Genomic DNA, 12,500 nt, shown 5'->3' with positions numbered 1-12,500 from the left:
CATTCCAGCGGCAGGAGGACCCAGCCTGCTTCTGCGCTGCCCCCGGAGTGCGGTCTGACTGCGGACTCCTCTAACCTGTACGTCGGGGGGCTGGCCAAGGTGCGGGGTGGCACCGTGCCGTCCCGCTTCGGCAACCCGTGGATGGTGACTCTGCAAGCCCCGAGGGAGGTAATGTTGCAGCAGGTTGTGGATATGTAGGTGATTATGTGCACAAGGAAGTATGAATATCTCCTCCCTAGTTGTTGAAGTTGCAGCCACAACCGCAGTTTAGTTGGTCGTGGGCGTAGGTCGTCCGGCATCGGACGGCGGCGACGAGGGGGGGGGGGGAGTACGAATGCATAAAGCAATGCCGAAAAATAACCCAACGTGTCCATGTGTTCATCTTTTTATCCCTCATGCCTTCCCCGCGTGGCAGACACAATCTTTGATGCCGCCCCCCGTTGCAGTGTCTCTGACCCTCCCGTCTGTGTCCAGGAACTGAGGTTGGGAAAGACTCTCTGTGGAGGCGCGATCATCACGGAGGACCACGTGCTCACCTCGGCCTTCTGCTTCGACTCCTACGGCAAGCACTCCCTCGTGGTCAAGGCGGGCGACTTCAACGTTGACTTCGAGGACGGCTTCGAGGAGGTGGGTGCTGCTTCCAACCCTCTCGCCTGGGAGTTCTCCATCTTGTTCTGGTCTCGTCCTTCGATGGTGCTCCATCCTGTTCGTTCTGTGATTCCTTTGTCCTGCTCTGCCTCCCGTATTGAGTTGCTCCCTCTGTGTCCTACTGCCATTTTTGCCTTCCGCCTGGGTCTGTGATATCACCTTCAGGCTACTTCTCTTCTGGCCGTTCTCTGAGTTTTTCCTTCTTGCTCTTCTGTTCTTCCCGTGAGTGTGGTATCTGTCCTGACGTTGCACGCCAAAGGAAAAAAAAAAAAAAAAAAAAAAAAGAAAAGAATACGCCAATCGCATAATTCCATGAAGAAGTAAAAGCACTTCCTCATTAGGATCGTTTTCGGTTTCAGGAATTCGACATCGACAAAGTCTGGATTCACGAGCACTACAAGGAACTGGCGAGGCACGACAACAGCATCGCCCTCATCAAGATTCAGAGGAAGAATGGGAGAGGTTTCAGGTAAGGTCCTCTGCGACCTCTTCAATGAAGGTCTTCGTGGGTTTTTCTTTTGCAGCTGAAGTTCTTTTTGTTTACCTTCTGTAGATGATTTATTTTTCTGCAACTTGTGACCTTTCTGAGGTTCTCTTGGGTAAGAAAAAATGTTTTTTTTTTCTGGTTTCTCTCATGCGACTGAAATTCATTCCGGGTGTTTTCGCTGAACTTTGGTCCTTCTTGTGTTAAAAGGATCAGAAGTCTCGAAACCCCTCATCTCGATATGCTTGATCGCCCGACATCAAACTTGGTCCCTTTTATTGACTATTTGAATCCATAAGGTCGAGTGTCCGCCACTGGACCACGGAAGTCGTTGACTCTTTATCTCTTTATCATTGCCTCCTTTTCCGTGGCCTTCCCTTTGTTTCATGGATGTGATACTATCGTCCGAACTGCTGTGTGGCCAGATGCTAGTACAAGTTTTATTAGTAATATGTAGTACACGATATATATATATATATATATATATATATATATATATATATATATATATATGTATATATATATATATATATATATGTATATATATATGTATATATATATATACATATATATATTACAGATATAGATAGCTATTTATCTATTCATATACATATTCAAGATAATATTCATGCAAGAAGTTCATTGACAATGCAATTTTTATAAGCCTTATTTTCCCGAGCACTTTTCTTACCGAAACGTTTCTCCTGTTGACTGTGTTGTCTTCGTTCAACAGATTCAGCGAACGGATCCGACCCATCTGCCTGCCGAGCGCCGACGACTCCTACGAGAACCTCCAGTCGTGTTTCGTGGCTGGCTTCGGCAGTGAGGACGAATTGGAACAAGTACGAGTGGCAGAAAACTCTCTCTTTGTTGATGAAATGGCAGATAACCTGTTAGAGACAAGATCATTCTATTAGATGAGACGGTTTCGAAGTTAGTTGTTGCCTAGTTTTCGGATTAACCTTATTTTTGTATGCAGTTCGCCCCTTTTTATTTATTATTCTGTGAGTCAATTAAATAGGCATTCTCTGGTCCGAAAACTAGTAAAGGAAAACAAAACACAGCCGCACTAAGAACAGAATTTGTATGCACTTAATTTGCAAGCAATTTAACTGAATGATTCGTGTTTTTTTTCGTCCATAAGCAAGACTTAGTTGCCAACCCATTTCCCGTCAGAAGTAACCCTGCTGTTCTCCTCCCTGCAGCAGCCGAAGAAGCCGCGCGAGGCAAAAGTCTCCGTGGTGGCGGACCGCCTTTGCGAGGAGAAGTTCGGCGGCACAGCTTTGTTTTCCTCCACCGATGTCTGTCAGTCATTCTCTCTCGGCCATGTCAACCCGTGCGCAGGAGACCTCGGAGGTCCCATGGCCTGCGAGGTCAACGGGAGGAAGACCTTGTACGGCATCATCTCCCCGCAAAGTACTTGCCTCTCCCTCCGCCTCGGGCCCTTCAAGGTCGTCAGGGTGTCCAAGTACGTTCGCTGGATCTTGGAGAAAATTGATCCCACGAGCCGACGGGGCTGAGTCGAGGGAGCCGGAGCACAGGCTGAGAAGGTGTAACATTGTCTACCAATTCATGAATAAATAAAGCTGTACATGTACACATACAGTACATATACACACCTGCACACACACACACACACACACACACACACACACACACACACACACACACACACACACACACACACACACACACACACACGACTTAATGATAGCCTATCAATTTAATCTTGTTCAGATACATTCATATCAATCGAATACCGAGCATTAATAAAGTCGGCTCGATACCCTCATTCACGATTTTATTTTCTTAAACAACAAAAGAAGACATGACAAAAAAGATTTATAATTAAAGGCAAATCATGGTCACAAAACAGGTCGGTGTTCTCGACTGAAGAGTAAACTGACTTGATTCAAGACATCTCAGATCCGAAGTCCTGCTGGCTTTTACAAGCACGTGTTACTCTCCCATCCTCCATTTCTCTCAAAATTTGGTTCATGTAAAATGAGTCGGCCACAACTGGATCGAAATAGAAATCGTGACATTTCGAATTCGACAAGAGCTCCTCCCCAGACGAGGTAGAGACCAAAACCATCGATTTTGTTCTCTACTTCGTCCGAAAAAGATCGTACGACGTGTTTAAAACGTCGTGACTTCCGGCCATTCCTAATGTTCATGTGTTTCATTTCGTTTGTTTGTGCACGTTACAGTGTTTATATTATTGTTTCAGGGTTGCTGTAATTGTTCTAAAAAATAGAGGAGTTCAATGGGATTATATGAATTTGCGTTTTTATGAGCATAAAATACTGGCTTAAGTTTCCCCTCCCCTTAAGACATCCCTCAGCTGTTTAAAATTTCACGTTTCTCTTGGTATTCGTGTACGCACCATGATCAGTTTTGAAAATGTGAAAGAAAGTACGCGCTTAACTGGGCCTCGTGAACTAAACGAGGCAAGAGCCATTAAGCACTATTAAGATACTTCCAAGCACAATGAACAAGCAAACTATTGCATGCAAGACGGCTTAAACAATGAAAAGCTAATTCATGTGATAGTAACTAATGGTAAATAAATTACAATGCATCGCAATTATTATCGACTGTAAATTTACAAAATAAGAATAACAAAACATCGGGAAGGTCTTATGATGTTCTAAGAGAGCAACGTGCAATTACAAATATTTGCTTCTTTCAACAATGTGCCCGAAAATGTTATAACGACCATCATTCGTGCAAGTCTGACCAAAAATTGTTATTAAAAAAGATGAAAACATGTGGACTTATATACAAACCTGTTTTAAGCCAAGCCTTTAATACAGAAAATGATAAACAGGATCTTAATTCAAGCGAATTGTAATCACACTAAGGGTTTTATCAGAAACCAGAGGTAATAATTAGTTTAACATGCATAAACTAATTTTAATGACTTTAGTTACACATAAAAAAAACATTTTGTTTATTAACTAATATATTCTTTATCACGAGGTATTCTCGCAAAGACGGCGTGTGGGGAACACAATGCTATTACAACTGAACCCTGGTGACAGAATACTCATGTTGTATCACATCTTGCTGTACACATATCTCCTAGATGACTTCAATAAATATATCTCCTAGATGACTTCAATAAACATATCTCCTAGATGACTTCAATAAACATATCTCCTAGATGACTTCAATAAACCAATTGCTACACGCTGGGCATTTATAGTCTGTGTCCTGATCACTCGAAACAGAAGACGAAAGTCTGCAAATTTTCTCAATTCGTTTAAAATTTGTGTAACGTCGGCCCTAATAATTACTGTAAGTTATCTGGGAGTATTTCGCAAGCCTTGTAAAAGGACGTAGTGTAAAATAACTTCTGCCAACACAAGATCTAACATTTAACGAATCACTGCAATGGACTGTATGTACTATATTATCTTGATAAAAAAAAAAGAAAAAAATATATATATACATACATACATATATATATATATATATATATATATATATATATATATATATATATATATATATATATATATATATATATATAAAGGCCTATCATAGTGTCCTTTATCACAGCTTAATACCACGGCTTCGTTGGCGACACTCCGTCCAGGAAATATTTAATTCCTTATTTATAAGCAATATGATAATTTGAAAACCTCAGTGAGTGATTCCAATAAGCATCGGCTGCTGTCGTGTGAAAACCCTGGAGTATACATGTAGTCCAGTATGGTAAGTATGACGTCACACACGCTATATTTTTCAGATGCTCATTACACATATGGATGACCTACATAAAACCGTTAGTAGAACATACCCTGACCAATAGATTAAGGTTGTTATTCTTTATGAATACAAATTAAAGTAATTGCTTGTTATAAAGTGATCTTGACTGCACATCGAAGATCTCGGCGTAGAGTCGTACTTTCCATATTGGTCTGTAATTGTGTGAACTGAAAGGCTGTATCTGCACGAGAGAAACGGCGATCAAAGCTTCGATATTAAGAAGCTTTGCTCGCGGTTTCTCCATCAGTGGGGTAATTTTCATTTTTTTTGCATAGGGTCTAACTCAATGTAGGCTCAAAATGGTTCACTTGCTGAAATTAACTTGTCAGAGCAAGCTAAAAAGCAGCATATGGGTTTGAGTCATTTCTCGTTTCCTTTATTATTCAATGCAAGCTTTTACAAATGAATAATGACCTTAATAGAAACGTGGCTCCGTATTGTGTAAAACTCTAAAGCTGCATTTCATTAACATTCCATGCATTGCCTCATATCAGTTATCAGATGTATTTCTATATTGTTTGATAGAATTAACATTCATCACACACACTGTCATTCAATTACTTCATTATTTATACTCTGTACACTTCATGACCTAATTATTTACCTCTACCAAAGAGAAAACCGGGGTGATGAAAACAAGATGTTGCAAATGGTAAATGTATATCTGACGGAGGTAAAATAACCAGAAAAACTTGAAATGTAAGCAGCACATATTTACCTTGTTAACTCTTTATTAATTCCCTATAAACTCGTGAAATACATGGGATTTTTAGGTCAAACTGGAATCAAAAACCCGTTAGATATTGTGCAACCGTTAGCTCATTTCACTTCAATCCGTTTATACGGTGGCGAACAACTACAGTGAACGAAATGTGCAGTTCATTTTCTATAGAACATCATTATCATACCCGGTAGCCATTTTCAAATCTAAAGGAAAACTACATATTGTGCTCAATTACACAATCAAACGTTTTTTAAGAAATTTAATACCCGTGAATGTGGAGCAGCCATGCCATTGGTTTACTGATATTATAAAGGAATTACCACGACTGAAGAGGAATACCATTCAGTAAGACACATAGGTGTAACAATTTACTAAATTCAAGAGGAACTTAAAAATTTGCAACACTTTGCCAACACAAAAGACATTTTTTCCTTTTGAAGAAGTTTAGAGGACATTTTTGATATAAAGAATTATTGTTCTGGTAAGTTTCATCTGCTTAATTAGATTTAGTCCCATAGTAACCAATTTTCACTTCAATGCTTAACATCTGTATACTGTGATTATAGTCAATATTAGATTACCAAGTTTGACCTTAAACTGGTATTATACAAGGTTTTGCAGTGTATTACTAGTTAACAGTGGGCTTTTATTTCTTTGCAAATTTAATATCTTCGACCTACAAATAAAGTTGTAATCTGGGTGCCAAGTCTTCACTACCATAATTGAAATTTAAAAAAAATGAACTTAATGGACATTATCAAAAAATTATTGCAACACTTCCATAACTATATTTTTACATGGTAGGAAAAATGATAATTTGTTGTAATTCACTACTTTATTTAAAAGTGCATGTCTTTATGAAGTGAACAAATAAGAAATCATTCATGGTCATTCACCAAGTAATTTACTTGAAATATCAAAAGCACAGGGTTAATAAAAGGGGAATTTCACATCCAATATCCATTTCCAAATGATATTGCCAATTACTCGGAAAATAACACAATTGTCAAAATTCGCAAGTTTATTTAGAACCTCAGCTTCTGGAAAAGCCAGCGATTCCTGCCAGTCTTGTACCTGGAAAAAGAAATGGAGGTCATCAGTTTCGAGAAGTGATCGCCTTGTAATCCTGCTTTCTGCTAAGTAATTTAGATAGTTGACTGAACAACAAAACCTCAAAATAACTTCATGCTTTGAAGTCCCTCAAACTTCACTTCCCTGCAAGGTACTGGCTTTATTTTCAAAATTTCAAAGTTGTATGTTCAATGCCACCACCTAACCAGTTAGAACGTAGGCCTACCTTTCTTCGAGCTGAGCCTTGATGACCTGGCGCAGTTTCTGCCTTCGGCCAGGATCCTTGAGGATCTCCTTGTTCACCTTATCCTTGTTGAAAACAATATCTGTGGTGGTGTAACGGGTGGGCATCATGTGCTTCAGGTTGACAATCTGGAAAATTGGAAAAGTAATCAGAAAAATATTCAGATGCATTACAATTATTATGGAGGGGGGAGGGGGTAAAAGGGAGGGGGAGCAATCACTGCAGAAATTGGCAAAATAGTAAATACTTCACTGGGTCCTCAAAATAAACCCTTTTCACCTACTACAATAATTATGATTATAAACGAGAAAAGTTTAACGCTTCCAAAAGGTTGCAGAATTACCAAGAGAAGAGCAATGCTTAAAATCTATTTAACCATTGGCACTGGGAATGCTGTGCACATGCTCAACATGTATATGAACAAGTGTTTAATATGTACATATGCAAATTGAAAACAAATATGTAAGTGCATAGTCCACTAACTTCCTTCACAGGCCTACCCAACTCCATTATTTACCCCATTCCTTGTTTTATTATTATCACTATTTACCCCCATTCCTTGTTTTATTATTATTATTATTATTATTTTTTTTTTTTTTTTTAGAAAACAAAGAAATGTAAACAGATGTGGTCAGGCAGGTCTGTTATTTGGATCTCTAGTAACTGAATACTTGAGAAACAAAGTGGAAAGCAAATGGACAGGATGTTACTAGCATCATTTGGTTAAAAGAATAGACAGGGACTTTGCAATTTGTCAACTAATAATGACTGGGATGAAAGTAACCAACACTTCCATTTCCTCCAAAGATTCCAATCTTAACTTCACTGCCGCTGCCATTACAGAATGGGCAAAATCCAATAATTTCTCCACTTACCCTGACGAAAGGCTTGAGCGTGGACCTGCGGGCAATCTTGCTCTTGCTCATGGACTTCTTGACTCTGCGTGGGTAGCGGTCGATGCCGACCACAAGGGCGTGCTCAAAGGGGCGGTCACGGGTACCCTCCTCGTTGGTCTTGACCACGATGCCCTTCTTGCCGGTGTGACGGCCATTGAGCATGATCACCACGCGGCCGGGCTTGAAGATCTTCACCATTGTGCTGCAAGCCAATATTTAGCCATTAGTGAAAGGTGTTTAGAGTTGATATGAGTTACAAAAGTTGTAAAACCAACTCCCAATTATAAGTCAAGACTTTTGGCCAATGCCTCTGAGAACCTTAACAGTTAAATGTGTCCTCCTTTCTGAATGGTCTTCTCAAAGTAACCTGGCTGGTAAGTGTCAAGCTGTTGCATAATGTGTGGAAAATAGGAGTTGCCACATCTGGTGAAATGCCAAATATGGTATTGCACCAGGTGGTTGGTTGTCAGGACAATCAACAGATCAATCAAGATTTTCACGCATTATACTATGGTAAATATGGAGTATTTTTTACTCTAAATTGACAGTACACAAAAACGACAGTTTGCCCTCCAGATCAAGTACCTATCGACTCTCCAACAAAAGGCCTTCACATACTATCTGGCATGATCACGTATCGTCACACAGGGAGCAAGTGCAAACTTCTAAGAACACATCTGCCCGAGATCTGTTGTTCTATAGATCGCAGAGCATGAATGCCATGCTGATGTTCAATACAGTACCTACCAAATTGTTAATTCAGAACCGATCACAGCAAATTTGTCTATAAAAACAGAACACAGCTAATTGAATTGCAAGCAAGAATCATGCTATGGGCCAACCGTGGGCGCTTTATCATTTTGGCAAGTTGTAAAATATTTTAAGATGATCTCATATTTCCATGACAATGTTTTCCTACCAACAATTAGCTTCTGTAGTTTCAGCAATGATCTTCTCCTTAGAAATAACATGTTAAACTTTACTTCACTTTAAATTACTTAATTATCTTGGGATTTGGATGCCATTAGTTTGTTTCTATCGTCATAATTATAGCCAACTTTACTTCAGTGTTTTTTTTTCTAGTCTGAATAATATTTCTTGCATTTCTGTAAATCATATGGACAAAGGACAGTAGATCGTCATTTATAAATTCACTTACAGCAATTCCACTCTTTATATACTGCTTCAATTTTCATAAGAAAATTTTGGAAAATAATGAGCATAGACATGCATTAACCACATCCATACCATTAAAAATTAACATTCGCACAAACGCAAATTATTTCAATATACTATTTGGAGGTTCATCAAATTCCATCAATAATTCGAATAGCGAACGTGTTGGAAAATCTTGTAGGGCTCGAGTAGGAATTATAATTACTCTATTCCAAAACTTTGCAAGTCGGTCCTTATTCAAACTATAAATCTAAGCCATATGATGTTTCCTTTAAATACTTTAATAGATATAGCGAGTATTCCAACCTGCGTTCGACATCACATTTGATTAGTTCGTGAATAGGTGTTTACCGAGACCACCTATAATACGATAAATAAACACTTATTCTGATGTTATGATAATACACATTTAATTGTCGATTCGATATTTAATCAAGAAACTGCCATGTGGGCTTCAATAAACGTGGGACATGTATCTCCCAACATGGTTTTGTTTACACCTTCACTCCCATGACCGCTCGACAATACCGAATCTTTTCCCCGTTTTATCACACAAAACTCAACATCTCTGCAAATTTTCCACACTCCATCCTAGACTTGATCTTTATATCAACCTGATTTGTAGAGGAGACCGTCAGATGATGCTCGAGTATAAGGATATTCCTCGATAAAAAGAATCTGAGCGAAACACTGTATAATCAGACTCACACGGACTCTTGGCGAAAAGAAAAGGAAGAAGGGACGACTTGGCAACCTCGACTAACGCGGTGGTTCCTTTTCCAAATTTTATGTCTAGTTTCGCTATCTTTTGAAAATTATCTGGGCTTTCTGTTTTTGATGGTTATTTAGATGCACTTTCTTGTTTATACTTATGGGCTTACCAACGTGATAGAGTGGTAATGAATGTAAGTTTTGAAGGGATAAAATTTTACGATCTGCAGAACTGTCTTCATTTATTACCGTTCTTGTTATTGTTATTTTTAATGAGATTCTATTAGCATATACTTTACAATATTATCTACTACTAGTATATGATTTTGGTTATTGAATAGGTGAATTTTGATGGCGAGTTTAGACAAATAGGTGCATTACATCACATTTCTCCATCCATAGCTAGAGTAAGCCCATTTATACATATTCCTCATTTAGAGCCCACGATATATAAGCAATTAACAAATAGAACACAAAATACAAGACAAAGAATCAACAAGGGGACCAAAGATATAATAAAAACATAGAAATAAGCATCATAATTCCTCAGAACTCCAGCTGTTTCCTTTATCGTTCAGAGCGACAAACGTAAACAAAGTAAGAATGAGACACCACGTTCATTCAACCTTGAAAACCTTGCCTGAGGACTTTTCTTCCCTTTAGTTCGGGGATTTCCTTTAATTTCTGCATTTAGTTGTTCTTAGATTGAAAGACGGAGGTAAATTTTAGTTTTGTTTCACGGTGTTTATGAGCAAGGGCACATGCAAAGAGGTCTTTTGTGTGTGGAAGAGGGAGAGGTGGGCGTATTTTGTAAAGTTTCTAATTTCCATATTTTGTCATTCATTACGATGTGGGATTACGGGGATGGTATGGGCAATAGAAAATGTATTCACTTGCTTTTGTGAATGGGTTAATGTACTGTTATATAGATATATACATATACGTTTATTAGAAGATCTTGGGATGACTTGCAATTTCTTAATCATTTAGGTTAGTTTTCTTCTATTAACCCCCTAGAACCGTAGCTATTCTGCCCTGACTCTCAACTAGCTGCAGTTAAGGCCTGATTTTTCAAATTAGACTAATACTACTTGTGTTGTTTGATATTTTAAATTATGATTTTATCCATCAGAAAATGTTTTGGGTATATAGCACTAGTTGTTTGATATGTTGTCTGTAGTATTTGTGCCACAATCTTTTTACTCTGTTTAGGGTGTTTGCTCCAGATGTAAAGTTTTAGATTCAACTTGTTTTTTTCAACTTTTTTTTTTTATACTTTGCCCTATAGTGTGGGCTGACTTAGGTCCTATGTGGGTTGTTGGGCCATTTTTCAGTGTGGTTGTAATATGTCTTATTTATAATTTGACAATGCAAAGGAGAGCTGTTATGAAGGGCTCAAAAGTAAAATGTTATTGTGCAACTATAGTTTGTATATGTTTATATAATTAAAGCTGGTTTGTAAACACCAGTCATCCAGTTGCTAAGGAATAAAGAAATGGATTTCAGAAGAGTTCAGTTGACTGTGTCGTTATAATACAATTTAGTTATGTCCTATTTTTCTCAACCTGGATTTTACATTGGCCAGCTACTACCATAGTAATGTTAGGGCAATCCATCCATTTTCATACAATTATTGAAATTCTCAAATTATTTATATTTTACCAACATGTGCTTCTCCATCCCGTCACCAGTCTACAGAGTGTGGTACCTTTTGATATATATATAATGTAGTGCAAGTGCTAAATACCAGTTGTACTGGTGGCCACAAGTATTAGGAGGAAAATATCTTTGGTGTGCACTTTCCATGCGATTTTATATTAAAAGTGGATGACACATTTGCATCTTCACTGCTGCTTTTCATGTTTGATTTAAGAATGCATGGAGAATCTTTTCTCAGTGTTATAATAGACATGTAAACTGGCCTTTTTAGTTGTAATTATGTTGACTTCATATTTAAGTTTGAGTTTCTATGGGATAGAGATTTCTGCAATATGGCACTATCATTTTGATATTTTGTCTCAATCTCTCAGTCCCTTCAGGGGTGTCATGCCAATTGAAGAGGTATGTGTCTCATCAGATTTTTTATAAATGAGAGTTAAATATTTGTATATTATTTTTTTTTACTATTTTTCATGTAATACTGGTTTGTAGTTTTTATTGTTTTATATTTTCGCTCAAATGTATTCTTCTGATTGTGTCTTAAATCATAACTCAATAAGTCACAACCCACATACCCCCACTCTAATTGTCCCTCCCCTCAAAATTTGGCTTGAATGATGCCACTGTGTTCCATTGTGTCCATATATTCCTGGTTATTCCCCTTCCTTCTCTCCCTTACTGCGAATGATACATAATTTACAACCAGTATATTGGCGAATTATCTAGATAAGACAGACTGAATGTTTACTGTGCAAGGGCAGAGGATGACAGTGTGACCATTTCTTGTTTTCCCATTTGTTCAGGTGGGATGACTGAGAGGGAGGTTTCAGTCACAGTCCTCTTCTTTGCTGGAGCACGTGATCTTGCTGGCATAGAGCGTGCCACTCTGACCCTGACTGCGACGACAACCCCAGAACAGCTCCTGTCACAGGTTGTCCGGTCCTTTGGAGAGCTAGAGAAGATCCGAGGGAGCGTTATTGTGTCACTCAACCAGGAATACTGTGCGCCTGGTCAGGACCTCGTGCTCTCAACAGGGGACGAAGTAGCGATCATCCCTCCAATCAGCGGAGGTATAAAGCACCAGAATGACCTTGGCTCTAAAATCATAATGCT

General features: G+C 38.5%; 3 protein-coding genes across 5 annotated transcripts in view; 2 read left to right on the top strand and 1 right to left on the bottom strand.

Moving 5' to 3' along the window:
- Nucleotides 1-3,901, top strand: part of LOC122245845 (neurotrypsin) — a 14,326-nt gene extending 10,425 nt beyond the window's left edge. For both annotated transcript variants that reach the window (XM_086550010.1, XM_086550011.1), the window contains exons 11-15: nucleotides 9-168; nucleotides 475-627; nucleotides 1,008-1,117; nucleotides 1,866-1,974; nucleotides 2,338-3,901. In XM_086550010.1, the coding sequence (XP_086406136.1) occupies nucleotides 9-168; nucleotides 475-627; nucleotides 1,008-1,117; nucleotides 1,866-1,974; nucleotides 2,338-2,652 (847 nt within the window). In that variant the 3' untranslated portion in view covers nucleotides 2,653-3,901. The remainder of the gene's footprint in view (nucleotides 1-8; nucleotides 169-474; nucleotides 628-1,007; nucleotides 1,118-1,865; nucleotides 1,975-2,337) is intronic.
- Nucleotides 3,902-6,633: 2,732 nt separating this feature from the next.
- On the bottom strand, nucleotides 6,634-9,742 carry RpL27 (ribosomal protein L27). The gene is made up of 4 exons (XM_043003874.2): nucleotides 9,632-9,742; nucleotides 7,821-8,043; nucleotides 6,928-7,073; nucleotides 6,634-6,704 (listed from the first exon to the last, which is right to left on the bottom strand). Exons 2-4 carry the CDS (start codon nucleotides 8,037-8,039, stop codon nucleotides 6,656-6,658), a joined length of 414 nt encoding a protein of 137 aa, XP_042859808.1. The 5' UTR covers nucleotides 8,040-8,043; nucleotides 9,632-9,742; the 3' UTR covers nucleotides 6,634-6,655.
- A 564-nt stretch (nucleotides 9,743-10,306) lies between these two features.
- The window catches only part of LOC122245844 (molybdopterin synthase catalytic subunit), a 16,896-nt gene continuing 14,702 nt past the window's right edge, over nucleotides 10,307-12,500 (top strand). The window contains exon 1 of one of the 2 annotated variants that reach the window (XM_086550005.1): nucleotides 10,307-10,446. The gene's annotated coding sequence lies outside the window, so the exon portion shown is untranslated. Of the gene's footprint in view, nucleotides 10,447-12,316; nucleotides 12,458-12,500 lie in introns of those variants that run through there. The other variant, XM_086550004.1, reaches the window with a different exon arrangement.

The sequence above is a fragment of the Penaeus japonicus genome, unplaced genomic scaffold, assembly GCF_977035675.1.
Source record: "Penaeus japonicus unplaced genomic scaffold, GWHDUDI00000001_assembly GWHDUDI00000023, whole genome shotgun sequence".
Classification (NCBI taxonomy): domain Eukaryota; kingdom Metazoa; phylum Arthropoda; class Malacostraca; order Decapoda; family Penaeidae; genus Penaeus; species Penaeus japonicus.
This window is presented reverse-complemented; position numbering and strand designations above follow the sequence as displayed.

What these genes read in the sequence shown, in the direction of transcription:
- RpL27 (XM_043003874.2), bottom strand. Translation starts at nt 8,039, where the DNA reads ATGGTGAAGATCTTCAAGCCCGGCCGCGTGGTGATCATGCTCAATGGC. An exon ending in CGCTCAAGCCTTTCGTCAGG is followed by an intron (nt 7,074 to 7,820) that starts GTAAGTGGAGAA and finishes CCAATTTTCCAG; the next exon opens with ATTGTCAACCTGAAGCACAT. An exon ending in AAGGCTCAGCTCGAAGAAAG is followed by an intron (nt 6,705 to 6,927) that starts GTAGGCCTACGT and finishes TTCTTTTTCCAG; the next exon opens with GTACAAGACTGGCAGGAATC.